This window comes from Haliotis rubra, unplaced genomic scaffold (assembly GCF_003918875.1).
Source record: "Haliotis rubra isolate DU_JTF1 unplaced genomic scaffold, ASM391887v1 Scf1569, whole genome shotgun sequence".
Lineage (NCBI taxonomy): Eukaryota > Metazoa > Mollusca > Gastropoda > Lepetellida > Haliotidae > Haliotis > Haliotis rubra.
The window spans coordinates 79402-105636 of record NW_025765524.1 but is presented as its reverse complement, the minus strand read 5'-3'; the positions used below and the strand labels follow the sequence as shown (position 1 = coordinate 105636).

Below are 26235 nucleotides of genomic sequence, written 5' to 3'. Positions count from 1 at the left end.
TGAATTGTTTATTCCAAGAGCAGGAGGCTAGTAACCCTTGCCGACGTGTCATGGTAGTGATTTCAGTAAGAGCTGAAAGATGGTCTGTAAGGAATTGTTGATCTTTTTTTTGCATAAGTAGTGCTGAGTAAATCATCCTACTCTCCTCATCCATCTTGCGATCATCAATCCTATAAGTTCTGGACTTGGAATCACTGATAAGTTGAAAGTTCTCATCAATCTCCTGAGTCTTGAAAAAGGACTCCATATTATGTCCATAAAAATTCTTGGCATTGAAGAATGGTAAATGGGTAGGTAGGTTTTCAGTAGATTTGGCGTAAGTAGTATCCAGATTAGCAGGAACGGCTGCGATAGGATCCATAGGAGGCACGGTGATATGATCTACATCATCATCTTTCATGAGGTAAGTTTGGGCTGTATCCTCGTTCTTAGAGGGAGAGGCCAGTTGTAATTCGTTTACCATCCAATATCTTATCTCAGCTTCTGAGAAAACAATACCATCATCCTCCTCTGATGGATGGTTGTATGTCGGAGTCCTAGATCTGTAAGAAGATCTATGTGAGGACTGAGGAGAACGGACTGAAGAGTGGCTAGTGTATGTAGACCTTGGAGAAGACATCCTTCGCGGAGACTGTGATCTACGTGAACGGTGATGGCTTCGCAGAGCGTTGTGGACTTCTCGAACGTTGAGGGCTACGCGAACATCTTCTAGGCGATGTAGAACCACTTAGCCTTCGCGTCCTACGCGAATGTATGGATTCAGTGTCCGATCCGACATATGGCGCTTGCTTCAAGGACGCCCGCCGTGCATGACAAGGTGCGTGCTCGGCGAAGCGCTCCTTCTCCGCGAAGCGCTCCTTCTCCGCGACGCGCTCCTTCTCCGCGAAGCCTCTTGCAAAAGGTGAGGCTCTAGCTCCTTCACGGAGGCGGCCTGGGATACCTTATGCAAAGAGCTCACTCCGGGCAGGGTTGCCCTTTGCGGAGGCGCGTCTATGGGCTCAGAGGCCCTACGCGAAGCCAAGGCGGGCTCTGAGGCCCTGTATGACTTGATATGGGGTGGGCTCTGAGGCCCGTGGCTCTGAGGCCTCTGTAAGCCGTAGCGGTCTTCCATCACCCTCATTATCTGGTTGATCAAGTCGTCTGAAGCGGTCTGCGTTGAAGAGGGATGTCTCTCTGCAGAGGTGACGGGACCCTCAGATAAAATTTCTGGTGATAGAGTTGGCATCTCCTGTTGTGTGTTCATCTGCGCTGAGGTGACAGTCGCAGAAACGGGCCGTTTCTTGTGACGAACTTCTGGAATGATAATAGGCTAATTCTGTAACTGGTAAGATATCAGAGGCAAAATTATTAGATTTTGTTGACTTCCCTTTAGATGAAGGTGTAGATCTTGGTGTACGCAAAGTACGAGATGATATGGATGGTTTCCTCGACTTGGACTGAGAAGACGGCAGCTCTTGAGATGCAGGTCGCTTCTTGGACATAGCGGACTGCGTCCCACGCTTATCCGCCGAGGGAAACTCAGGCATGTCCCCAGTCGGTGGCGTGTCCTCAGTCAACAGTTGACATGAAACATTAATATGCGATCTATTAGCCATGTTCGAATTCTGTTTACGTGATTTATCTGCCTTCCGTCTGTAAACGGAACATAAATATTTGTCAAAGGCAGAGATAGGTAAATTGATACAAAAGTTACAACGAGAATCAATGGCGTGTCCTCAGTCTGGATCGGTATCAGAATAACGTAGTTTACATTCTGTGCAAATTTTCATTAATGTAGCCTACTGAACAAACACGACGAATCGTGAATAAAACAGCAGAAACACAATTAATAATCAATGCAAATTGAATAATTATACTAGTACTACCTCTATACTAACGTATAAGAGGAACTTAACTAAATATAATTAAGGATATAGTGTGTTGGGAGACACAGGTGCTCTCACGTCCAGCTCACTGGGCGAAGAAGGAGAGAGTGAAGCACATGGGCTTGGGTGGCGCCCTCGTTCCCGCGCTTGGGGAAAGGGAGGTAACTCGTGGTGAGTACTAATGAGTGATTTCTTTTATTGAAGGGAACTTCAATTGGGAGATATACGTGTTCCACTAGGTTCGCCAGAAGAAGAAGACAAGCAAATAAGCATGAGTCAGGATAAGAAAAAATAATATTTCACGCCTGCCCATGCATAAAGTCACCTGTTGGAGGCAAGGCCTGCGAAGTAGAAGGTCAAGTTCTTGTCCACTCTTTGTGTGGATTCCGCGATGAATCTGTCGCTGGCCTTGTACGCCCGGATGGACGAGGTGCCAGTGATTGTCTCTCCAAAATGAGAGTAGATAGGAGACCTTGTGGTCGACTCCAGTCGCTTCAGTTGACGTGATGTAGCAATGTAGAACCTCTGAGGATTGAGATAGAGAGGGGGGAATTATACTGGGCTGAATTTAAGGAATCTTATACAACTGGCACCAATTCTGACCTGACTAGCTGGTTGACTACAGTTGCACCGTAGTTCCATAAATTTAATCAAAGTCAAGAGATCACTGATGACTGTTGCGTTTCATACATCAAACATGTAAAGAATGGTACATGTTGGTATCCTGCCTGGCGTTCGACGTTAATGGGGACATTTGGCTTAGTTATCAAACAATGACCGCTTCTGTGGTGTAGTGGTTAGAGCGTCTGCCCGGAGAACGGAAGGTCGCGGGTTCAATCCCGGCTGCGTCATACCAAAAGACATTAAAAAATTGGTACTTGTTGGTCCCTGCCTGGTGCTCGGCATTAATGGGTACGACAAGGACTGGTTGGCCCGGAGCCAGTATAATGTGTCTGAGTGGGGTATTCATGATTAACTGCGGCATGGTATCTCAGTGAGCTTGCACTATAAAACCAGCTTCAGTCTAGGTTAGTACAAGCAGCCACACATACACACGCATGCACGTCGTCATATGAGCGAAATATTCTTAAGTACGACATTAAACCCCATTTCACCTCACCTCATTTCACCAAACAATAATCAAACAAAAATATTTGTGTACTGTACCTGAACTAGGTAGTAGAGTATTGCAAGTGGGACGATGACAGACAGGAAGATGGGGGTGCTGTAGCTGATGACGATGAGGGTGCCCATGACACTGAACACACAGTTGATCCACATTCGTAGTACGCCTGGCAAGTTGTTGTCCACAGTTTCCACGTCCCGTGAGAAGCGGTTCACGATTCGGCCGATCGGGGTGGTGTCGAAGAAGGACATCGGAGATCGCAGGATGTTGTACAGCATCTTGGCGTGGATGTTACCAGCAGCCTGCACCATCCTCACCGACGCCAGGATAGAGTAGATCAGGATGACCACAGCTGAAACCAGGGAAATGGAGGGTGTCATTGTTTCAGTACGGAGGGAGTGGGGAGTGTTACAAGCTAATTGTCGGTCACTGTAGCATCTTGAGTCAGTACAGTTTAAGGATCCTAAGTACAGCCGAAGGATCTCTGGAACAGTCCAAGGACCTTTGGTACAGTCTATGAGCTTCAGTACAGTCCGAGGATCCTTGGTACACTCCAAGGATCTCTGCTACATTCCGAGGATCCTAGGTATAGTCCAAGGATCTCTGCTACAGTCCAAAGATCTTCAGAACTGTCCAAGGATCTCTGGTACACTCCATGGATCTTCAATACAGTCCAAAGCAAAGATCCTCAGTACAGCCCCAAGATCCTCAGTACAGTCCAAGGGTCTTCAGTACTGTCTAAGGAACTTGAGTACAGACCAAGGATCTCTGCTACAGTCCAAAGATCTTCAGAACTGTCCAAGGATCTCTGGTACACTCTATGGATCTTCAATACAGTCCAAAGCAAAGATCCTCAGTACAGCCCCAAGATCCTCAGTACAGTCCAAGGGTCTTCAGTACAGTCTAAGGAACTTGAGTACAGACCAAGGATCTCTGCTACAGTCCAAGCATCCCTGGTACACTCCAAGTATCTCTGCTACAGTGTAGGGATCTTTGGTACAGGCCAATTATTCCCAGTACAGAACAAGGATCCCTGGCAAAGTCCAAGGATCCTCAGTACAGTCCAGGGATCCTAAGCCTTTCGACTGGTACATATATGGGTCATTTTCAAAATTGGTAGGATTTTCAATTTTTTATTACAGTAAAATCAAACTCCTCAAAATTGATTTAATTTTTATTCAAATAAAACCTCAAACACTTAATTATTCAAAAATACAAACATGCAGACTGAAATGTACTAATTGACCTTTTAATTGATACATATGTAATTAAAAGGGTGGGGGACTGTCCTGACCGTTACCACTTCTTAGTCAGAATATGGATTTTGAAATATAATTCCTAAAAATCTTTTAAAGATGGCAGACACAGCTTTTACACAAACTTGATCAAAGTTGAAGGTAAAAACTATCATCATGAATCTTGAAAGTGTTATTTTGTATCTTTCATCAATTACCACAAAATGATAGCATTTTTCTACAACATTATTATGTATGTAGCTTTCAACAGGTAAAATTGTCTAAAATAAACATCAGCTACTAAGCCCAGAACATCTTTTGATGACACCAGCATAAAGAGGAGTGTTTCATGTATTATCATGAATTAATTAGAGCAGTCGATTAACGCCAGTAACGGTTAGGACAATAGTGGTAATGGTTTGGACAGGAATGGTAACGGGCTGGACATAAGCCTTAAACAGTTTAATTCAACATAGAAACAGGTAACATGAAAGGAAAAATATGATATCATTTACTTGAACTGCTAACCCTATTTTGGACAGACAGTGAAATGTGTAATAGAAATTGAAACTCGTAACTAATATGACATGTTTTCTTCCATGCTGTGGTAACGGTTTGGACATTTGTTATATCAATATAAAACTTGTGAATGAATTTAGGCTTTCTAGTAAAAACAAACTGTAGCTTCTAAAGAATAGAAAAACATACCTGTCTAGACTGAAAATCACTTATAATCTAAAGAAGAGTGCAATTGGGGAACAAAAATTGAATGAATAGTAACGGTTGTGACATTATTGGTAACGGTCAGGACATCAGTGTAACAAACAAATGTTATCCCTCTAAAATGTTGCAAAAGATTAAATTCTGAAAGGTACTGCAACAACTATGATACTGTACACATGGTCATGCTACACAGGACACTGCATAGATATCATTTTGCTGTTGATATTATGGTGCAATATTAGTCTCCACGAAATATACTTCTTTCATTCACTTGGATACCTTTAGCTTTTGTTGATAGTGAGATGGTAACACATATTTATCAAATACAAAGGCCAACACATTAGCACCTATTAATATTCTAAGTAAATGGTAGTCTTACATATCTCACAAAGTCAAAACAGACTACATCAAAACAATCTTTAAAGGTTGGAATACAATTAAGTTGTTTACCGTTACTACATTTTGTCCTAACCGTTACCTTTAATTCATAAAGACTATACATCTTATAGAAAATAGAAATTTAACGTGATAAATTCGTTTTGGTTTTTATTATCAAAAACAGATAGATAAGTAAATAGAAATTTATTATCACACCATAGAACATATTCTTCAAAATTGAAATTTATTACTATTATTTGTCCAAACCGTTACTAGAGACTGTTTTTTATGCTACTACATCAAATTTCCTTTGAACAGTACAAGTCCATGCTTAAACTATCTTTACTCTTAAAAAATTATAAATTTGTTATACTTCAAATATTAATGAATAACTTTTTGAAATGCAAATCATTTTGTCCTGACCGTTACAAGGACTGTCCAAACCGTTACTTTGCAGAATGGTAACGGTTTGGACAGTAACGGTCAAGACAATTTGTAAGTAAATCTTAAATAAAAAAATGAATGATCCCTAAAAGATTTCAAAGGACATGCCTTTCACCTCTTCCATTTCTGGGCACCATATCCATTGAAATTTTTTAAAAAAGAGATACATATTTGACACAAAATACACTGGTAATGGTCTGGACAGTTAAGGTTGACACTTAACATTTATACTTATTTGACAGTGTCAGTTTTCTTCAAAATGTATTGAATCTCTTTATTTCATCTGCTGTCACATCCACAGGGGCTAGCTCAAACAGACACAGGAAGTAGTATTACAATCCAGCTCCAGGGAGATATTATTGCAGGAATTTCATACACTGGTAACGGTCAGGACACAAAATCACAGGACAAGCATGTTACAATTTGTAGAAAAAAACTTTTTTAAGTTAAAAATAATTGAAATGCAGTCTGAGTATGCTTGATCAATCCTAATTGGCATAATATGAATTAATTTGTTTATTTGCATTTATATTTACATTATTTGTGAACATTGATATTAGGACCGTCACATCCGGACGGAGCAAATCTGCCAATTTTGACCCCAAAATGTGGTTAAGTATTAATTTCAAAATGACAAGACTAATGATATACCACATTTACTGACTAGTAAACATCTAAATATGTTTTCTTGAACAAAATAATCCTTTTAAACTAACAGTTGTTTTTTTTATTCGGAACGGACAGAAAATCCTACCAATTTTGAAAATGACCCATATATAGTCTATACAAAAACACATCAAGATGTTCTTGTAACAGCCAGATACATGATGCTCCGGTAACCCCATGATACATGATGTTCCTGTAACACAAGCAGACAGTGTTCTTCTTAAGGCAGCCAAATACAAAAAATATACCCTGACCAAGACCAGCAGACACCGAGGTGTGATAGTCGGGTGTGTGAACCTACCCTGCACACATCCAAAAGCCCCGTAGACACCAAGATACACGGTGTTCTTATTGTGATAGTCGGGTGTGTGAACCTACCCTGCACACATCCAAAGCCCCGTAGACACCAAGATACACGGTGTTCTTATTGTGATAGTCGGGTGTGTGAACCTACCCTGCACACATCCAAAGCCCCGTAGACACCAAGATACATGGTGTTCTTATTGTGATAGTCGGGTGTGTGAACCTACCCTGCACACATCCAAAGCCCCGTAGACACCAAGATACATGGTGTTCTTATTGTGATAGTCGGGTGTGTGAACCTACCCTGCACACATCCAAAGCCCCGTAGACACCAAGAGACACGGTGTTCTTATTGTGATAGTCGGGTGTGTGAACCTACCCTGCACACATCCAAAAGCCCCGTAGACACCAAGATACATGGTGTTCTTATTCTGATATTCCGAAGTGTTGACCAGACTCATGTTCTTCAGGAGGGTGTCATCTGTCCACATACTGATCCAGATGTTGGAGGCCATGGTGGCCGCCTGGTACATGGCAAAGATGAGGAAGATGAAGAATGTGGTGATGCCGCCGATGGCTTTGGCGTAGTCCAGGAAGACAGAGAACTTCACCTGAAGGAAACAGCAAGATATATCAGCAATATAACTGAAGTTGTCAATTGAGGAAGTGAGCTAAGCAATCTGGGAAGTGGGATAATTAACCAATCAGCATCCTAATTGTCCCATAACATTTTGTCCTCTGAAGTACCGAAAATGTGTTCCACCAGAAGGCCCTGACAGTGTGTTCCACCAGAAGGCCCTGACAATGTGTTCCACAAGAAAGCCCTGACAATGTGTTCCACAAGAAAGCCCTGACAATCTGTTCCACCAGAAGGCCCTGACAATCTGTTCCACCAGAAGGCCCTGGCAATGTCTTCTACGCCCTGACAAAGTGTTCAAGTGTCTCACCCTGCCAGTCTCAGCCTTCTCCTCCTGGATAAGCTTCTCTCCTGTACCAGCATCTGCAGCCTTGTCCGGTGCCGCCAACTTCTTGCTTGCATCAGCCACTACTGACGTCTCCCGCTTCAACTTGCTCTTTCTGATAGACAGAACAGAGGGAAGTGTTAAACTGCAACAATGTTATCAACTACAAATTGAAGCCATAATAAAAATGTCTCCAAATTTGATTCAAATGATAGTTGTGGTTTTATGAGCTAAGAATTTCAAGAAGTCAACTATCTTACATTTCCGCAACATTTAGAGCCATAATGTGGTGACGGGTGATGTTGATCTTACAAACCAACAAACATTGAAACAGGCTTTGGGCCAATTCTGATCATAGGATGCTGGTGCACACAGGGGATGTAACTCTGTATGTTAATTATGGTGCCTGAATAACGTTTGATGACTGGACCAACTGTGTTCATTCTGAAATCTGTAAGGAAGCTGCTAATCAACCTACCTTGTAACTTCATCCCCTGAGGTGACTCCATCTGACGTAACAGACTCGACTCTCTGAAGGATCTTAGACTTCATCTCTTGAACTACAACAAAATGCTGATTACTAAAGAAAAAGAAGCTTCAAAAATACCTTCAATGTTTTCAAAGAGCTAACTCATGGTGGTGGACACCAGAAATGGGCTTCACGCATTGTACCCATCTGGGGAATAGAACCCAGGTCTTCAGCGTGAAGAGTGAACGCTTTAACCACTAGGCTACCCCACCACTCCAACACCGTCAGTGTATACTTTAAGGTCACAGAAATATGTTCAAGGACTATATGTTGAAGGACAGCATATATGCTGATGGAACATATTTCTGTTACCTCAAAGTATGTATGCACTGACATGTTCCTCAAGCAATGTTTGAGGTAATACGTGTTGTTTGAGGACAGACAATATTTGAGGTAAAGGGTCTGTGAACTAGTGTTGGGAATTGGCTAAAATCTCAGAATCGATGATTGGTTCATTACAACCGATCAATCATCGAAAATAGTTGGTTAGTGTCATTAATCAAATTTTCTACGTTTTGTTTGTTAATGCACAAAATATATATAGAAAAATATAAACCTCACAGTAGTGGTGGTGTCATTAATTGTAGTAATCGAAGATCGGTCGCAGTGCTTAAACGACCAAGCAATCATCATGTTTTCTCATAATCCATTTCATGACTGAATTTATCTTGAAGACTACAGGAAATTTGTGTTCCTAACATACTAGTCATGCTTTTAACATGTGAAATTTGCAAATACATTTTGTGCAGTTTCCAAAACAAACCCTAAAGAACTACATGGAAATAGTCTGTGAACAACATGTAAGGTAAAATCAGTGTCTGTGAACAACATGTAAGGTAAAAACAGTGTCTGTGAACAACATGTAAGGTAAAAACAGTGTCTGTGAACAACATGTAAGGTAAAAACTGTCTGTGAACAACATGTAAGGTAAAACAGTGTCTGTGAACAACATGTAAGGTAAAAACAGTGTCTGTGAACAACATGCAAGGTAAAAACAGTGTCTGTGAACAACATGCAAGGTAAAAACAGTGTCTGTGAACAACATGCAAGGTAAACACAGTGTCTGTGAACAACATGCAAGGTAAAAACAGTGTCTGTGAACAACATGCAAGGTAAAAACAGTGTCTGTGAACAACATGCAAGGTAAAAACAGTGTCTGTGAACAATATGTAAGGTAAAAACAGTGTCTGTGTACAACATGTAAGGTAAAAACAGTGTCTGTGAACAATATGTAAGGTAAAAACAGTGTCTGTGAACAACATGTAAGGTAAAAACAGTGTCTGTGAACAACATGTAAGGTAAAAACAGTGTCTGTGAACAACATGTAAGGTAAAAACAGTGTCTGTGAACAATATGTAAGGTAAAAACAGTGTCTGTGAACAACATGTAAGGTAAAAACAGTGTCTGTGAACAACATGTAAGGTAAAAACTGTCTGTGAACAACATGTAAGGTAAAAACAGTGTCTGTGAACAACATGTAAGGTAAAAACAGTGTCTGTGAACAACATGTAAGGTAAAACAGTGTCTGTGAACAACATGTAAGGTAAAAACAGTGTCTGTGAACAACATGCAAGGTAAAAACAGTGTCTGTGAACAACATGCAAGGTAAAACAGTGTCTGTGAACAACATGTAAGGTAAAAACAGTGTCTGTGAACAACATGCAAGGTAAAAACAGTGTCTGTGAACAACATGTAAGGTAAAAACAGTGTCTGTGAACAAAATGTAAGGTAAAAACAGTGTTTGTGAACAACATGTAAGGTAAAAACAGTGTCTGTGAACAACATGTAAGGTAAAAACAGTGTCTGTGAACAACATGTAAGGTAAAAACAGTATCTGTGAACAATATGTAAGGTAAAAACAGTGTCTGTGAACAACATGTAAGGTAAACAGTCTCTGTGAACAACATGTAAGGTAAACAGTCTCTGTGAACATGTAAAGTAAAAACAGTGTCTGTGAACAATATGTAAGGTAAAAACAGTGTCTGTGAACAACATGTAAGGTAAAAACAATGTCTGTGAAGAATGTTTGATATAAAAACAGTGTCTGTGAACAATATGTAAGGTAAAAACAGTGTCTGTGAACAATATGTAAGGTAAAAACAGTGTCTGTGAACAATATGTAAGGTAAAAACAGTATCTGTGAACAATATGTAAGGTAAAAACAGTGTCTGTGAACAATATGTAAGGTAAAATCAGGGTTTGAGGTGAAAATAGTGGTCTGTCAATGTTCGGTAATGAAGATCTAAACTGAATAAAGAGTAGAAAATCACAATCCCTTATTATCAATTTGGTAAAATTAAGTTACAAAACTACAAAGAGCAAAACCAGATTAAACTTGGTCTTCGGCATCCTATACTTGTCAAAAGAGGCGGGCAGTGGGGTAGCCTAGTGGTTAAAGCGTCCGCACGTCACGCCGAAGGTCCGGGTTCGAATCCCCACATGGGCACAATGTGTGACGCCCATTTCTGGTGTGCCCCGCCGTGATATTGCTGGAATATTGCTACAAGCAGCGTAAAACCATACTCACTCACTCACTCAAAAGAGGCAACTAACAGCATCTGAGGGTCAGACTCCCAGATTCAAGTGATGCACTTCATCAGATCCCAGTTGTGAGGATCAATGGTCATGATGTCAATCACTGGCTAGTCTGGTCCAGACTAGACTATTTACAGAACCACCGTGGCTGGAATATTGCTGAGTGAGGAGTAAACCAACCAACATAGCAAGGTCCTATTTGTAATAATGTAATTTTTAGAGTAAAATTGATATTTTATACTTATCCTGACTCATGCTCTTTTGCTTGTCTTCTTCTTCTTGCGAACATAGTGGAAACACTTGTATCTCCCTAATTGAAGCTCCCTTCAATGTATAATCACTAATTAATACTCACCATGACTTGCCTCCCTTGGCCCAAGCGCGGGAAAGGTGGCGCCACCCTCTGGCCACATGCTTCACTCTCTCCTTATTTTTCGAGCCCAACACTTGAATTTACGGGGAAATCCAAAGTGTTATGTGGGGAGGATGGGAGGGCTTACCTCATGAGTCAGGATAAGTATAAAATATCAATTTTACTCTAAAAATTACATATTTTTCCTTATCCTGACTCATGCTCTTTTGCTTGTAGTATCCGACGGAATCGGATATGGGAAAGAGTAGAGACTTTGGATTTACCAGATTAATTAGTGATTTATATATATATATCTGTAATAACCCCCTGACGGGAACTTATAATGGCACTGAATTGTAATCCTTTCAGCTATTATAAACTATAAGTTTATACACTGCCATAGACAAAACGGGGTATTACTATACAAAAACATACTATGAACATAGCAATAAGTATATAAACTACTCCAACATGGAGAAGTTATCCAAAAATGTACATCAATATCAGTACTGGGCTTAAGGTTAGACTTAAGCTAGGTATATCAATAGCCCTAACAACTCCGTAGAGTTTTAAGCTAGATAATACATGTATAAAAATACATATTAATCTCGTAAGACTATGTCTTATCGTCTACGAGGGACTGTCAACTGCTGTGCGAGGACCATAGGACAGAAATGGTGAATACCTGAGATGTCCTCGGTGGTGATATCTCTCAGATAGTGATTAGCAAACACCATGTCGGATTTCCAAAAACATCCTTCCATGATGGTATTTAGTGAGCAGTTACCGTGTAGCGCGAGCGTGGAAGCTAAGGCTCTGATTTCGTGAGGATTTGCTGCTCTTGGAGGGTCCAGTCCAGCCGCCTTGTAGGCGCGCAGTATGACAGTTCTAATCCATATAGATATGGTGGTACGAGAGACCTCGGTCTGACTTGTCGCCGCTAAAGGGATGAATAATCGCTTGAGATGTCGGCGTCTTGGTTTGGAACGTCGTAGATAGATTTTGAGAGCTCTGACTGGGCATAGAGATAAGTCCAACGTATCTTGAGATCCGAGAATCGAGGATAGTGCAGGGATATGGAATAATCTGTCTGGTTGACCTGGCAATTGATTCTTAGCGATAAAGTCCCATCGCAAACCCATGTGCACTGTGTTGTGATTGTCATCAAACTGTATCCTCTCGTAATCTAGTGCGTGAATTTCAGACATCCTGGCTGCAGTAGCTAGCGATAACAGGAAAACCGTTTTCTGTGTGAGAAGTTCAAAGTTCGTTGAATCTAACGGTTCATAATTTTCACTTGTGAGGTGTTGAAGCACTATATTTAGATCCCACGCTGGCGCGCGGAATTTCACTTTCTGATCTTCCAAACGAAAAGAGCGTAGCAAGGCGAGTAACTCTGGCGTCTTCGTTAACTTGACACCCGTTCTCATGGTACCGACCGAACTAAGCGCGGCAAGATATGTTGACAATGTCGAGCCCTTCAAATGTTTCTTTTGACGTAGGTAACAGAGATAATCAGGCACTTGTGTATGTGTAGCATCTCTCGCTTTAAATCCATTTTTTGCTGCGTAGTTTTCGAAACTTTGCCACTTGTCGTCGTACAAGTTACGAGTAGAATAGCGTAAAGCAAGCGTGACTGCTTTTGCCGCTCTTGTAGAATATCCTCTCTTGTTCAAACACACTTTAATACAGTCCATACGTGAAGTTGGTACACTTCTGGGTTTCCGTGCGCTTGTTTGGTGTGAGGATGTACTAGCAGATTCGAGCGCTTTGGTAGCTTTAGTGTTGGTTGTCCGATTTCTTGAATTAGAATGGGAAACCACGTTCTGGCTGGCCAGTAGGGCGCGACCAAAGTTAGTTGTAGCCTCTGTGTTTGTCTGATTTTCTGTAACACTTGAGGGATTAGCACTGGCGGCAGAAACGCGTACGCGTTGAGGCCTTCCCAGGATATGCTTAGAGCGTCCGTTGCCCATGCTTGTGGATCCGGGACAGGTGATATGAATGTCGTTAGCTGATTGTTGAATCGAGTGGCGAATAGGTCTACTAGCGGCGCTCCTAATTGTTTGATAATCTGTGCGAAGATTTCTGTATGGAGCATCCATTCTGTCGGTGCCGGTAGGTGTGGCCGAGAGAGTGCGTCTGCTAATACATTCTTGGCTCCGGGAATGTGACATGCTCTGACATGTAGGTTGAGATCGTTGATTAGATCGAACAGTTGAAAGCATACAGTCAATAGGCTTGATGATCTCGTTAAGCCTTGTTTGTTCACATAATACGCCACTGTTGAGTTGTCGGTATAAATCATCAGATGTGCCTGTCGTAGAATGGTACTCCAATGACGTATGGCGTTGATTACCGCTTTCATCTCTAACATGTTTATATGGAGCTTGCTTTCTTGCTGATTCCATATGCCTGATGTCGTCCGGTTGGCGAGATGAGCTCCCCAACCTTGGAGCGACGCGTTTACATAAAGATGGGTTTGGAATTCCGGCTCTGTTAAATAGATGCCTTCGCAGACATTCGACCTCCTGGTCCACCATAGTAGATGAGGTCTGAGGTGTACCGGTAGACTGAATGGTTGTAGATCGTCGAGATGAGCGTTGATGAAGACCTGTAATGGGCGTAACTGTAGCCTGCCTCTTAGTGTCAAATCTTGGGCTGACGTGAGGAGACCCAATAGACTCTGCCATTGTCGTAGTGGTAACGGAGAGAGTAGCGCTGGTGGAATGGTCTGTTGGATCTTGAGCCAGCAGTCTTCTGGAACGACGATACGGTTGAGCGTCGTGATAAATCTAATGCCTAGAAACTGCAGATCTTGCGAAGGTACTAGGTCCGACTTGAGTAGATTTACTAACCATCCCAGCTGTGTTAGTAGCTTGATGATGTAGTTTAACTGTAGTTTGAGACGCTGTGGATCTTGATCTACTTGTATCCCGTCGTCGAGGTAGAACGCACTGCGTAGCCCTTGACGATGTAGGTAAGTGACGATGGGTTTCGTTACTCTTGTAAATAACCATGGGGCTGATGATATTCCGAATGGGAGTACTTTCCATTGGTAATGCAGCCCGTCCAGTGTAAATCGTAGGTATTTATTGGATTCGGGATGTATCGGGATGTGTAGATACGCATCTTGTAGGTCTATACTGGCCATGTAATCCATGGGACGGATTAAGTGCCATAACTGGGGTAGATGTATCATGCGAAACTTTGGTGGTTTGCGTAGATAATCTCTGTTGAACGTGCTCATGTTGTAGATGAGTCTGTATTTCTCCTTGGAGTTTTTCTTGGGTACTAGGAAAACTGGGGAGTAGAAACCTGGTTCAATGTTTACTTGATCTAGTACTTCTATGGCCTGCTTGTTCAGGAGGGAAGTAAAAGCCTCTCTTAACTTTGGTAGTTGTTGTGTCTGGAAGTCGAACTTGTAAGGGTTGACTGTCAGCGGAGGCGTGGCCTTTAGTTGGATACGATATCCGTGATGAAGAATGTTGGAGACATATGGGTCTTGTAACATTCCCCAGCTCTCCCAGTATAGTTGAAGGCGTCCACCCACTTGTGACGGTTGTACTGGAACGGCTGGGGGTTGAAGACTCCAGTCGTTCCGAACCTGACTTTCAGCGTTTATAGTTGCGGGAACCTCTGGGTGCCCTGCCTCTTCTTGATCCTCCTCTATAGTTGCCAAATGGGCGACGAAAAGAATCTCTTCCCCTGGAACTGGCTATCTTTTTATCCCGTGCTCTCTGTAATCCAGTGAATTTAGATTTCCCTGAATATCTTTGTGAAGTCTGTCTGATGACGCTGGCTAGCGTATCCATTGACTTAATCATAAGGACTTCTCTACAATCCTTAGTGACTTCCTTGGAGACTTTCTCTATTCCTCCATCGAAGATTGATGGAGCAGACCACGGGGCTGTATAGAGTGGAGCTGTAAACTGTTCACCCCAGTTGCAGGAAGCGAGGAGGCCTTGACGACGGGCTAAGGTTAAGGCTGCTGAGACTGATGTGAGATGATCCGTAAGGAACTGCTGGTCCTTCTTCTGCATAAGTAGGGCCGAGTAAATCATTCTATCATCTTCAGATGTCGTGTCACGAAATCTGGTGATAAGAGTCTCATTGATCGTTCTAGATCTATTAAGGCCAAAGAACATTCGCCTAGTCATGGTTTCTAACTGAACCAACTTGCGATCGTCAATCTTGTAGTTCTTGTTCTTGACATCATTGATCAACTTGTAGTTGTCGTCTATGTCTTGTGCCCTCCGGAACGGTTCCATGTTGTGGGTTGAAAACTTGTTAGCAATGGAACTGTGGTAAATGTGCTGTTTGGACTTTAGTGGCTTTGTGGAAGGCTGAGTCCAAATTCTTCGGTACCGCAGCAATCGGGTCGATCGGTGGTAAGGTGATGGCATCAGCATCGTCCTCCTTCATCAAATAAGTCTGCGCCGAGTTGTTACTCTTGGAAGGTGAAGAAAGGTCTAGGTTGTTTACCATCCAGTATCGTATCTCAGCGTCTGAGAAGATGATGCCTCCATCGTCTTCTGTAATGGGATCGTCGATAAGAGGTTGATGCTCTTGTGATGGTGGTATATATGGTTCTATCGCTGTACATGGTGACGATAAAGGAGACCTGCCTTGGGACTTCTGTGAAGACCTGTGTGGAGATCTGTGTGGAGATCGATGTGGTGATCTATGAGGTGATCGGCGAGGTGATCGGCGAGGTGAACGGCGAGGCGAACGATATGATCTTGGTGATCGGCCTGATGAGCTGCGTCTTGACTTTCGCGGAGACCTGTGAGGTGAATGCTGATAGCTTCGCGAAGCCCTTTGAGGAATCTGCAGATGATCGTCTGGACGAAGATGATTTAGAACCTGCTACTGGTGTCCTTCGTGAAGCCCTTCGTGAAGCCTTAACTGTGTCCGGTTCTGGGGAGTGACGGCTTGACCTTCGCGGGGCTTTCGTGAAGTCGGGGTGTCCGAGTCTGAGTCCAAGGACGACGTAGTCTTCCTTCTGGAATCTTTATAAGAGTGATGATCCTCCGAGTCCGGGGAAGGTGATGATCTTCTAACCCTTCGTGCAGGCTGTTCATCTGGGTCCTTCCTGGAGGTAGACAGTGACTTCCTTCGTGAAGGTGGCTTGGTCGTGGCCGCTACGTTGACGGAGTGTCCCTCTGGGCAGACGTCTGCGTTGGTGCCTTCGTGAAGGTCCTTCTGGGCTGGTTGCAGTCTATAACGGTCCTCCATCATCTGCATGATCTTCTGTATCATGTCGCCTCTGGGATGGTCTGGCGGCGATGTCGCCGATGCCCTCTCTGCGATGTTAGCGGCGGGCCCCTCAGAATGATCGCCGGACATCAGTGTAGAGACATCAGGCTGCCTGGCGATCTCTGCTGACGCTACTGTAGCTGACACCGGTCGCTTCTTGTATGAGATCGGGTATGATGATCGGCTGGTCGCCATACAGGCCCAGTTCAGCGGCGGGAAGAATCTCGTCTGAGAACGTTCTAGCTGGCTTCTTAGCTTTTCCCTTGGAGGTCGACGCTGCCCTGGGGTGCGGAGTTTACGCTAGACGAAGTCGATGCCCTCTTAGACTTCTGCTGCGAAGACGGGATGTCTAGGGAAGCAGGACGCTTCTTGGAGACGGCGGACTGCATCCCACGCCCCTCCTCCGAAGGAATCTCTAGCGGAACACCAGACGGGAGGGGGTCGTCTGACAGCAGTTGACTGGCTAGAGGGTCCGATGTATCGGCCATGCCTAAGGCTTGTTTACGTGATCTATCTGCTGCACGTCTCAAGACGCAAAAACGATATTTGTTAAATGCAGAAATGGATAAATTAATACAATAACTGCAACGTGAAGTAAACGCACAAGGCGTAGTACAGCTAGGACATATTAAATGCAGATCAGCAGCAGAAAAACGTAATCTACAAACAGTACAGATTTTCATCCACGTAAACTTACCTGAACAATCTCGGAAAACCGTGAATAAACAGTAGAATTACGAGTAATAATCAATACATATTGTTAAAGGATACTAGCTACACCTCTTTAGTAAGGAATAAGAGGTAATAAACTAAGAATAATCAAAGGATATAGTGTGCAGGGAGACACAGGCGCTCTCACATCCTGCTCACTGGGCGAAGGAGAGAGTGAAGCATGTGGCCAGAGGGTGGCGCCACCTTTCCCGCGCGTGGGCCAAGGGAGGCAAGTCATGGTGAGTATTAATTAGTGATTATACATTGAAGGGAGCTTCAATTAGGGAGATACAAGTGTTTCCACTATGTTCGCAAGAAGAAGAAGACAAGCAAAAGAGCATGAGTCAGGATAAGGAAAAATATGTAATTTTTAGAGTAAAATTGATATTTTATACTTATCCTGACTCATGCTCTTTTTGCTTGTCTTCATCTTCTTGCGAACATAGTGGAACACTTGTATCTCCCTAATTGAAGCTCCCTTCAATGTAAAATCACTAATTAGTACTCACCACGAGTTACCTCCCTCCCACAAGCTCGGGAACGAGGGCGCCACCTCCACCCATGTGCCTCACTCTCTCCTCATATACTGAGCCCAACATTTGAATTTACAGGGAAATCCAAAGTGTTATGTGGGGAGGATGGGAGGGCTTACCTCATGAGTCAGGATAAGTATAAAATATCAATTTTACTCTAAAAATTACATATTTTTCCTTATCCTGACTCATGCTCTTTTGCTTGTAGAATCTGACGGCAAAGGAGGTGGGAATATATAATACTTTGGATTTTAATAATTAGTGATTTGAACTGTGATGATTGTAATAACCCTATGGGAACTTCATAAAGGCACTGAACTGATGAATTCCTGCTGCTAACTTATCAACTGCCATATAAAGGTTATTACAATGTACTTATTATGATAAAGTATATATAACATTAATACAATGCTTAAGACTAATAGACTTAAGCTTGTTAATATGCTAGTATAAACTCCTTAGAGTTTGTTAGCTAAAATACTTTAAGATATAAACATAGTACTAAGCTTAAGATATGATTAAACTTAAGCTAATTATATAATAGCAAAACTCTGTAGAGTTTGTTAGTTAATATACTTATATGATATAGATATAATGCTGAGCTTAAGATATGAATAAGCTTTAGCTACATATATAATAGCAAAACTCTGTAGAGTTTGTTAGCTAATATATTTTTACAATATGAGTATAGTACTGTGCTTAAGATATAATTAACTTAAGCTACATATACAATAGCCAAAAACTCTGTAGAGTTTATTAGCTAATAGATTTATAATGTAACCATAGTACTAAGCTTAAGATAAGATTAGACTTAAGCTAAATGTATATAGCAAAAAACTCCTTAGAGTTTATTAACTAATATACTTTTATGTTATAAACATAGTACTGAACTTAAGATATGATTAAACTTAAGCTATATATATAATAGCAAAACTCCGTAGAGTTTTGTTAGCTAATACATTTTATAATGTAACCATACTGCTTAAGATATGATGAAAACTTAAGCTAATTGTATAATAGCAAAAAAACCTTTAGAGTTTGTTAGCTAAAATACTTATATGATATAAACCTAGTATTGAGCTTATGAAGGAAACCTTAAGCTACATATATAATAGCAAAAACTCCGTAGAGTTTGTTAGCTAATACATGTTATAATGTAACCATAAAGCTTAAAATATGATGAAACTTAAGCCAAATATATAATAGCAAAAACCTCTTTTAGATTTTTGATAGTTAATATACCTATATGATATAAACATAGTACTGCTCTTAAGATATGAATAAGCTTAAGTTACATATATAATAGCAAAAACTCCGTAGAGTTTGTTAGCTAATACATGTTATAATGTAACCATATTGCTTAAGATATGATGACACTTAAGCCAAATAGCAAAAAACTCTTTAGAGTTTGTTAGCTAATATACTTATATGATATAAACATAGAACTGAGCTTAAGATATGAATAAGCTTAAGCTACCTATATAATAGCAAAGCTCTGTAGAGTTTGTTAGCTAATATATTTTTACAATATGAGTATAGTACTATGCTTTAGATATAATTAACTTAAGCTACGTATATAATAGCCAAAAACTCTGTAGAGTTTGTTTAGCTAATGCATTTATCATGTAACCATAGTACTACTCTTAAGATATGATTAACTTAAGGTAAATATATAATAACAAACTCTGTAGAGTTGTTAACTTATATATAGTATGATGTAATAATCATGGTACTGTGATGATAAAAGGAACTTAAAGGTCACATAAGCAAATTATATATAGCATGTAGCTATTAAGTACTGTTATAAGATAAGTAGAAATCTGTAAGATTGACTTATCTTCTCTGAGGAACTGTCAACTGTTGTGCGAGGACCATGGGATCGAATTGGTGGATACCTGAGACGTCCTCGGTGGTGATATCTCTCAGATAATGGTTGGCAACCACCATATCGGATCTCCAGAAATAAACCCTCCATTATTTCAAATAACATTTGTGTAGATCAATTGTAGATGTTAGCGCTCTAATATCATGAGTATTAAAGCTCATGGAGGGTCGGATTGGGTCCATCCGTCTTGTATGCACGTAGTATGACAGCTCTGATCCAAACGGAGATATAGTACGTGAGACTTCATTCTGCGTAAGTTGATGATAGAGGAAATAATCTGTTGCATTTTTCCTTCCTGTTTGGTTCGGTGGAGATAAATTTACAGTGCTCTTGCTGGCCATCGTGATAGAATCATCGTATCATGGAGTCCAAGTATGTCATCCAGGCGTGTTCATAAACCTCACTTGTGAGGTGTTGGAGCACTATATTCAGATCCCCAAGTTGGAGCGTGAAACTTCCGTTTTAATTCTCCAATCAGAAAGCTTAAGTAGGTTTACTAACCATCTAGTTGTGTTAGTAGCTTGATGATGAAATTCAGCTGTAGTCTGAGACGCTGTGGATTTAGATCCACTTGTATCCCGTCGTCTAGGTAATTCCGCTGCGAAGTCCTTGACGATGTAGGTGCACAACCAGGTGTGTCTGTCCTCGTTGAACTTTATGTAAAATCGCCTGACTGCTGTGCCCTCGTCCTAACTTGACAGGGGAGGTCTCTAACCTGAAGAAAGCAGCCCAATCATGAAGGTTCAGATTAACTGGACTGTAAAGAGGCTTGCTCGTTCACTGATATATAGTTGTCACTTGTAACGTAAGTCTTGAACTGTGAACTAAGATCGACCTCTCTAGCGAGGTCGTTGTCCATCGCGTCCAATCAGAACAAGGCATTTTGATTCTGTAGAATACCAGCTGTGATGTCACCGGTGTAGCAGGAAAAACCTTGTATAAAATCTTGCTGTCGTTGATATTAGCATAATCGCCGGTCTTCACCGTAGCTTCCCGAAGTTACCCGAGTGACCACGCGTTTCGAGGGTTAAAGGTAAACGCTACGAAACCTCCGGGCGCCAAATACCTCGCTCTGTAATATTAAAGCTGGGTAGGTTATTTTCCTGGCTGTCGTGAAAGTAACTTCAGTTTTGAATATAATTCCGACTTCCTTATATAAAGGTACAATAAATTTGCAAGTTGTCAGCTTGTAGACTGTATACATGAATGTATCGTCATAATTGTAGAATTAAAGCTGAACTTGTTGTACATATTTCTTCTCAGAAACTTTGACGATTATGAGTTATACTCGCTGTAACAAGGCTGCTGTTCAATTTCGATATTGAATTGTCTGCAGATGTGCGTAATGGTCACGCATGTAGATAATCGTATCGTAGTCCGGGATTGCATATTCTAGCAATCTATACGGAAAGGTTGATTCCTGTGAAGATCTATGAAACGTCGTTGACTAATTAATACAGCGACGTTCTGTGTTGTAAATAGCCTGTGCAATTGTCTTCGCGTAGGCTTATAGACGGCATATGGCATACAGTTGATAGACAACTTATGCGATGTCTTGAACGGACTGACGAGTAGCTATATATGACGAGTGGCTAATATATGGAGACCTTGGAGGAGATTTCCTCGGTGGACGCCGGAGACTTCGCGAAGCTCTCGAAGTATCCATTCTAGATTTTCTGTGTGAAGTAGACTTGTAGCCACTTAGCCTTCGCGCGACCTTCGCGAAGGTATCGAAATCAGAGCCCCATCAGTATATATATATATGAGCTTGCTTCATGAATCCACCTCTGTTCAACAGGAGGAGTGAGTGAGTGAGTTTAGTTTTCACGACTCAGCAATATGTGGGGTCGGTGAAGCTACTCCTCCGCGACGTCCCTTGTAACTGGTGAGGCTCTAGCTCCTTCGCGGAGGTGGCCTGGGACTTCCTTAGCGAAGTGTCTAGAGTCCGATCAATATATGAGCATTAGCTTCATACAGGGTGTGGTTCTTCATAAGTAGAGCCGAGTAGATCATCCTATCATCTTCAGAAGTCGTGTCACGAAATCTGGTGATAAGAATCTCATTGATCGTTCTAGATCTATTAAGGCCAAGAACATACGCCTCTGGCGTTTGAATTTTAATGGCTTTATGGTAGGCTGTGTCCACATTCTGTGGCACCGCAGCAATCGAGTCGATCGGAGGTAAGGTGATGGCGTCTGCATCGTCTTCCTTTATCAGGTATGTCTGCGCCGAGTTGCCACTCTTGGAAGGTGAAGAGAGATCTAGGTTGTTTACCATCCAATATCGTATCTCAGCGTCTGAGAAAATGATGCCTCCATCATCTTCTATCCCAGCATCGCTGATGAGAGGTTGATGCTCTTCTGATGGTGGACTGTGTATTTCTATCTCTATGTCGGGTGACGCTCGGGGAGACCTGACTGTAGACTTGTGTGCAGACTTGTGTGGTGACCTGTGAGGCGATCGACGTGGTGATGTACGAGGAGATCGGCGCGGTGAACGGCGAGGAGATCGTCTTGGTGATCTGCGTCTATGGGTTGACCTTCTCGGAGACCTGTGAGGAGAATGTTGATAGCTTCGCGAAGCTCTTGTGTAGTCAGGTGTCCTTCGCGAAGGCCTTCGCGAAGCTTCCTCTGCGTCCGGTCCTGGGGAACGGCGACTTGACCTTCGCGAAGGCTTCCGTGAGGTCTGGTGGTCTGAGTCCGCATCTAAGGATGAAGCCGAGGAAGGTGATGATCTATCCCGCCTTCGCTAAGGTTGTACATCTGGGTCCTTCGTCGAGGTGGTCTGCGACTTCCTTCGCGAAGGTGGCTTCGTCGTGGCTGCTACGCTGACGGGGGTGCCTCTGGGGTGTCGTCTGCGTTGGAACCTTCGCGAAGGCTCAGGCCTTGGGCTGGCTGCTTCTCCAGTCTGTAGTGGCCCTCCATCATGATCATGATTTGCCGCAACAGTTCATCTGGGATGGTCTGCGACGAAGTAGTCGGTGCCCTCTCTGCGATGTTAGCGGCGGGGCCCTCAGGGAAGTCGTCTGACGTCAGTGTAGAGACATCAGGCTGCATGGCGATCTCTGCTGATGTCACTGTAGCTGTCTCCGGGTCGCTTCTTGTGGCGTACGTCGGGGATGATGATCGGCTGATCATCGTAGAGGCCCAGTTCAGCTGCTGGAAAAATCTCGGTTGAGAAAGTCCTAGTAGACTTCGTTGATTTCCCCTTAGAGGTCGACGCTGCCCTGGGGGTGCGAAGTCTGCGTTGAGTGTTGGTAGCGACGGGACCCTCAGGAAGATCATAGAATATCAGCGTTGGTACATCAGGCTGCATGTTGATCTGCGCTGACATCACTGTTGCCGACATCGGTCATTCTTTTAATGTACATCAGGTATGATGATCGGCTGATCATCATACAGGCCCAAATCTGCGACGGGAACAATCTCGGCTGAGAAAGTTCAAGTAGACTTCGTTGATTTCCCCTCAGAGGTCGCGTTGAGATGCAGTCGAAACCCTCTAGTCTTCGGCTGCGACGATGGGATGTCTGGGGAAGCAGGACGCTTCTTGGAGGCGGCGGACTATGTCCCACACCTCTCCACCACTCTAGCGGAACACCAGACGGGAGGGGGGTCGACCAACAGCAGTAGACTGGCGAGGGGTTCAGGTGTATCAGTCATGGTTAGACTCTGCATACGCGACCTATCTGCTGCGCGTCTCAAACGCAAAGTAATTATTCATTAAAGGCAGAATTGGATAAATTAGTACCGCAACTGCAACGTGAATAAAATGAAACATGGCGCAGTACAGCTAGGGCATATTAAATACGGATCAGCAGCAGAATAAAAAACGTAATGTGCAACAGTACAGAATTTTTATCAACGTAATCCACTGAAACAACACGGTGTCCCGTGAATAAACAGTAGAAACACGACTAAATATCAATATATAATTGTTGAAGGATACTAGCTAAACCTCTATAGATGTCTATACGAGGTAACTAACTAAATATAATCAAAGGATATAGTGTGTCGGGAGACACAGGCGCTCTCACGTCCAGCTCACTGGGCGAAGAAGGAGAGAGTGAGGCACATGGGTGGAGGTGGCGCCCTCGTTCCCGCTCTTGTGGAAGGGAGGTAACTCGTGGTGAGTACTAATTAGTGATTTTACATTGAAGGGAGCTTCAATTAGGGAGATACAAGTGTTCCACTATGTTCGCAAGAAGAAGAAGACAAGCAAAAAGAGCATGAGTCAGGATAAGGAAAAATATGTATTTTCTGCTAGACACTTCGTATGACTGACTCTCTGGGTCGTCTTCCTCTTCGGTGTCGGCCTCCTGTGTGAGGTAGGTCTTCAGGAACTGGGCGAAGGCTCCGTCGTGACTCAGGAGCTCGTCGTATGTCCCCATCTCCGTGATCTCACCGTCCACCAGCACCACGATCACGTCTGTCATCGGCAGCCAGTGGACGCCATGGGTCACCAACAGGCGAGTCTGCAACACAGCACACTAATATTTAAAAACCATCATGAATTGTAGAAACAGAAAACAAACATGCTTTCAAACACGAAAAGTTTAAACATGTAAAGGTCAGGTCTCACCTTGTGTCTGAGAATGCCTTTCTGGCCGACCACCTCCTGGAAGATGTGCTTCCCGACGTGTGAGTCCACGGCGCTGAGTGGGTCGTCGAAGAGGTAGATGTCAGCATCACTGTAGACGGCCCGAGCCAGAGACACACGCTGCTTCTGTCCCCCACTGAGGTTGATGCCCTGGGAAGAAGACATGATATACGGTTCAAACAAAACTGAAACCACCAAATGTGATACCTGTTTTAGGTAAAGACTGAACCTTTTTTGACTAAGAGAAAGTGATAAACAGTGGAAGCTGTCAAAACCGGCAGCTGTCCAATCCTGCAAGTTGTCAACATCGGCATAAAAACTCAGTCCCGTCTGTGGCTAGTACATTTATCATCATTTAAAAGCTCTTGCAATCCGGCAGCTGTCAGTTCCGGATCTCGGCATGAAATGAGCCGCCCGAATATGTTATACAGTAATAAGCTCTGTCTAATCTTGCGCAAGGTGAGGAGTCAGCCGGATGTGTATTAACACTGCGTTGAAATAACACGGGATTATGAGCGTGCGGCATCACACGTTAAGTAACTACAAATGTACATAGTTGTCGACAAAAATAATTTAATCTTAGTTTAGTAAGGGTATACTTGTACATGCAATTAGTGAGTTGACATGTTTCACTCATGAGGAATGTTAAATAGAGCTTGGAAAGTGTCGCCGAGAAAATCGCTCTTGAATCATCAATTGAGAAGAAACAAACCAAAAAGTTTGATTTTTATCAAATGTGTTGATTTATCATGTTTATGTTATTAAGTGAAATAAAAGTGAATATAGCTGCGAGCAGCGATGTAGGGCTCCTTGGCTTTACTTCTTTGGAGCCTTTTGCATCTCTCACATATCTCATGAATGTAGTAATGGTATTAGTTAATATGAATCATATCACTGCTAGTCGAATGCTCTTCGACTGGAAGTACTGGGAGATCATTAAGTTTCGATAAACTCATCAAAAAAACTATTTTCGTAGATTAAATAATATCACTTAGGTACAATGAATATCAAAACAGAAGAACCCTTTGTTCAAACAGTCAGAGAAACAGAACATTTTGTGGCCTGAACTAAATAATTTGAAAGGTTCACTGTGACTGACATTATGTGAATTTAAATGTACGTCACATGTAGCTGACAAGTCGCGATTCACATTTAACGGTCAGTAAACACAACTCATGTGCCATTTTACGGAAAGAATGACATTTTCATGCTCTTCATTATGGTGCATTGCCTACTGATAGAGGTACCTGGCGAGTTAAGCGCGGATTTTTCTGCACTGTTGGTAGACACCATTTCCATCTAAATATCAACAGCAACCAAAAGACATGTCGACCACGAAGCACTCGTGCTCTGTATTTCGGTAGCGTTTATCAATATCCATAACACTGTTCCTCCCACGCTGACACAAGTGAACATGTGGTTTTACAGCAACTAACGCACTCCAGTAGGGGTATTCTCGGGACGTGGACATCCTAAGTCGTGTAAAAGCAAAGTCTAGAAAAATGTGTCCACTTTGGGTTACTAAGCTAATTAACGCCAGACAATAGACTGAGTTTGTGATTGCAAGACTTCAGGCAATACTAGACTGCGTAATTATAAGGAAACGAAACAAGGGTTTATTTACAGTTTTAATAAAATTATAATACACTGTGTCGGCAATGACGCTAATGTTCCCAAGGTTATTAAACATTGACAAATCTCAGTTTCATTTGGATCAGCGGGGTGGTTGTGTGAGGATGTCGTTACCTGTAGATACAGTTGATTTACAACACTTGATGCCACGAACACCAGTCATTTCTTCTTCTCTTCAGGATTCCGTGATGTGTGTCAATTCACGCAGAAATATCTTCCTACCGAAATGTCAGAAGTATTTGTAATCTAACTGTAGCAACAATTTCCTGACAGTGATTATTACTCACCTAGCGTGTACACTTATCGGAGGAACACATTTTATGAAATCAGTCAACACTGCAAGCGATTTCTGAGTGAACTCACTCACCTATCATAGTCACATGCTAACCACGCTTACCAGAGTGAACTACCAGAGTGAACAGACTCACGAAACCTTCACAATTCGGTAACAGTTAGGATTTTAACACTTCCCAACCAGTTAATCCCTTACTTAAAAACAGACGA

At 42.5% G+C, this 26235-nt stretch overlaps 1 protein-coding gene and 1 long non-coding RNA gene across 2 annotated transcripts in view; one reads left to right on the top strand and one right to left on the bottom strand.

The window, feature by feature from the left end:
* LOC124271019 (multidrug resistance-associated protein 1-like) overlaps window positions 1-26235 on the bottom strand; it is a 78608-nt gene that overhangs the window by 26333 nt on the left and 26040 nt on the right. Inside the window, 7 exon segments of the mRNA XM_046706081.1 lie at window positions 2191-2390; window positions 3033-3343; window positions 7120-7351; window positions 7688-7817; window positions 8181-8262; window positions 23785-23974; window positions 24082-24249. Of these exon segments, the coding sequence (XP_046562037.1) occupies window positions 2191-2390; window positions 3033-3343; window positions 7120-7351; window positions 7688-7817; window positions 8181-8262; window positions 23785-23974; window positions 24082-24249 (1313 nt within the window).
* LOC124271022 lies at window positions 3731-24486 on the top strand. The gene is made up of 3 exons (XR_006896924.1): window positions 3731-3742; window positions 15316-15320; window positions 24349-24486. It is a non-coding gene; the product is annotated as an uncharacterized LOC124271022 (long non-coding RNA).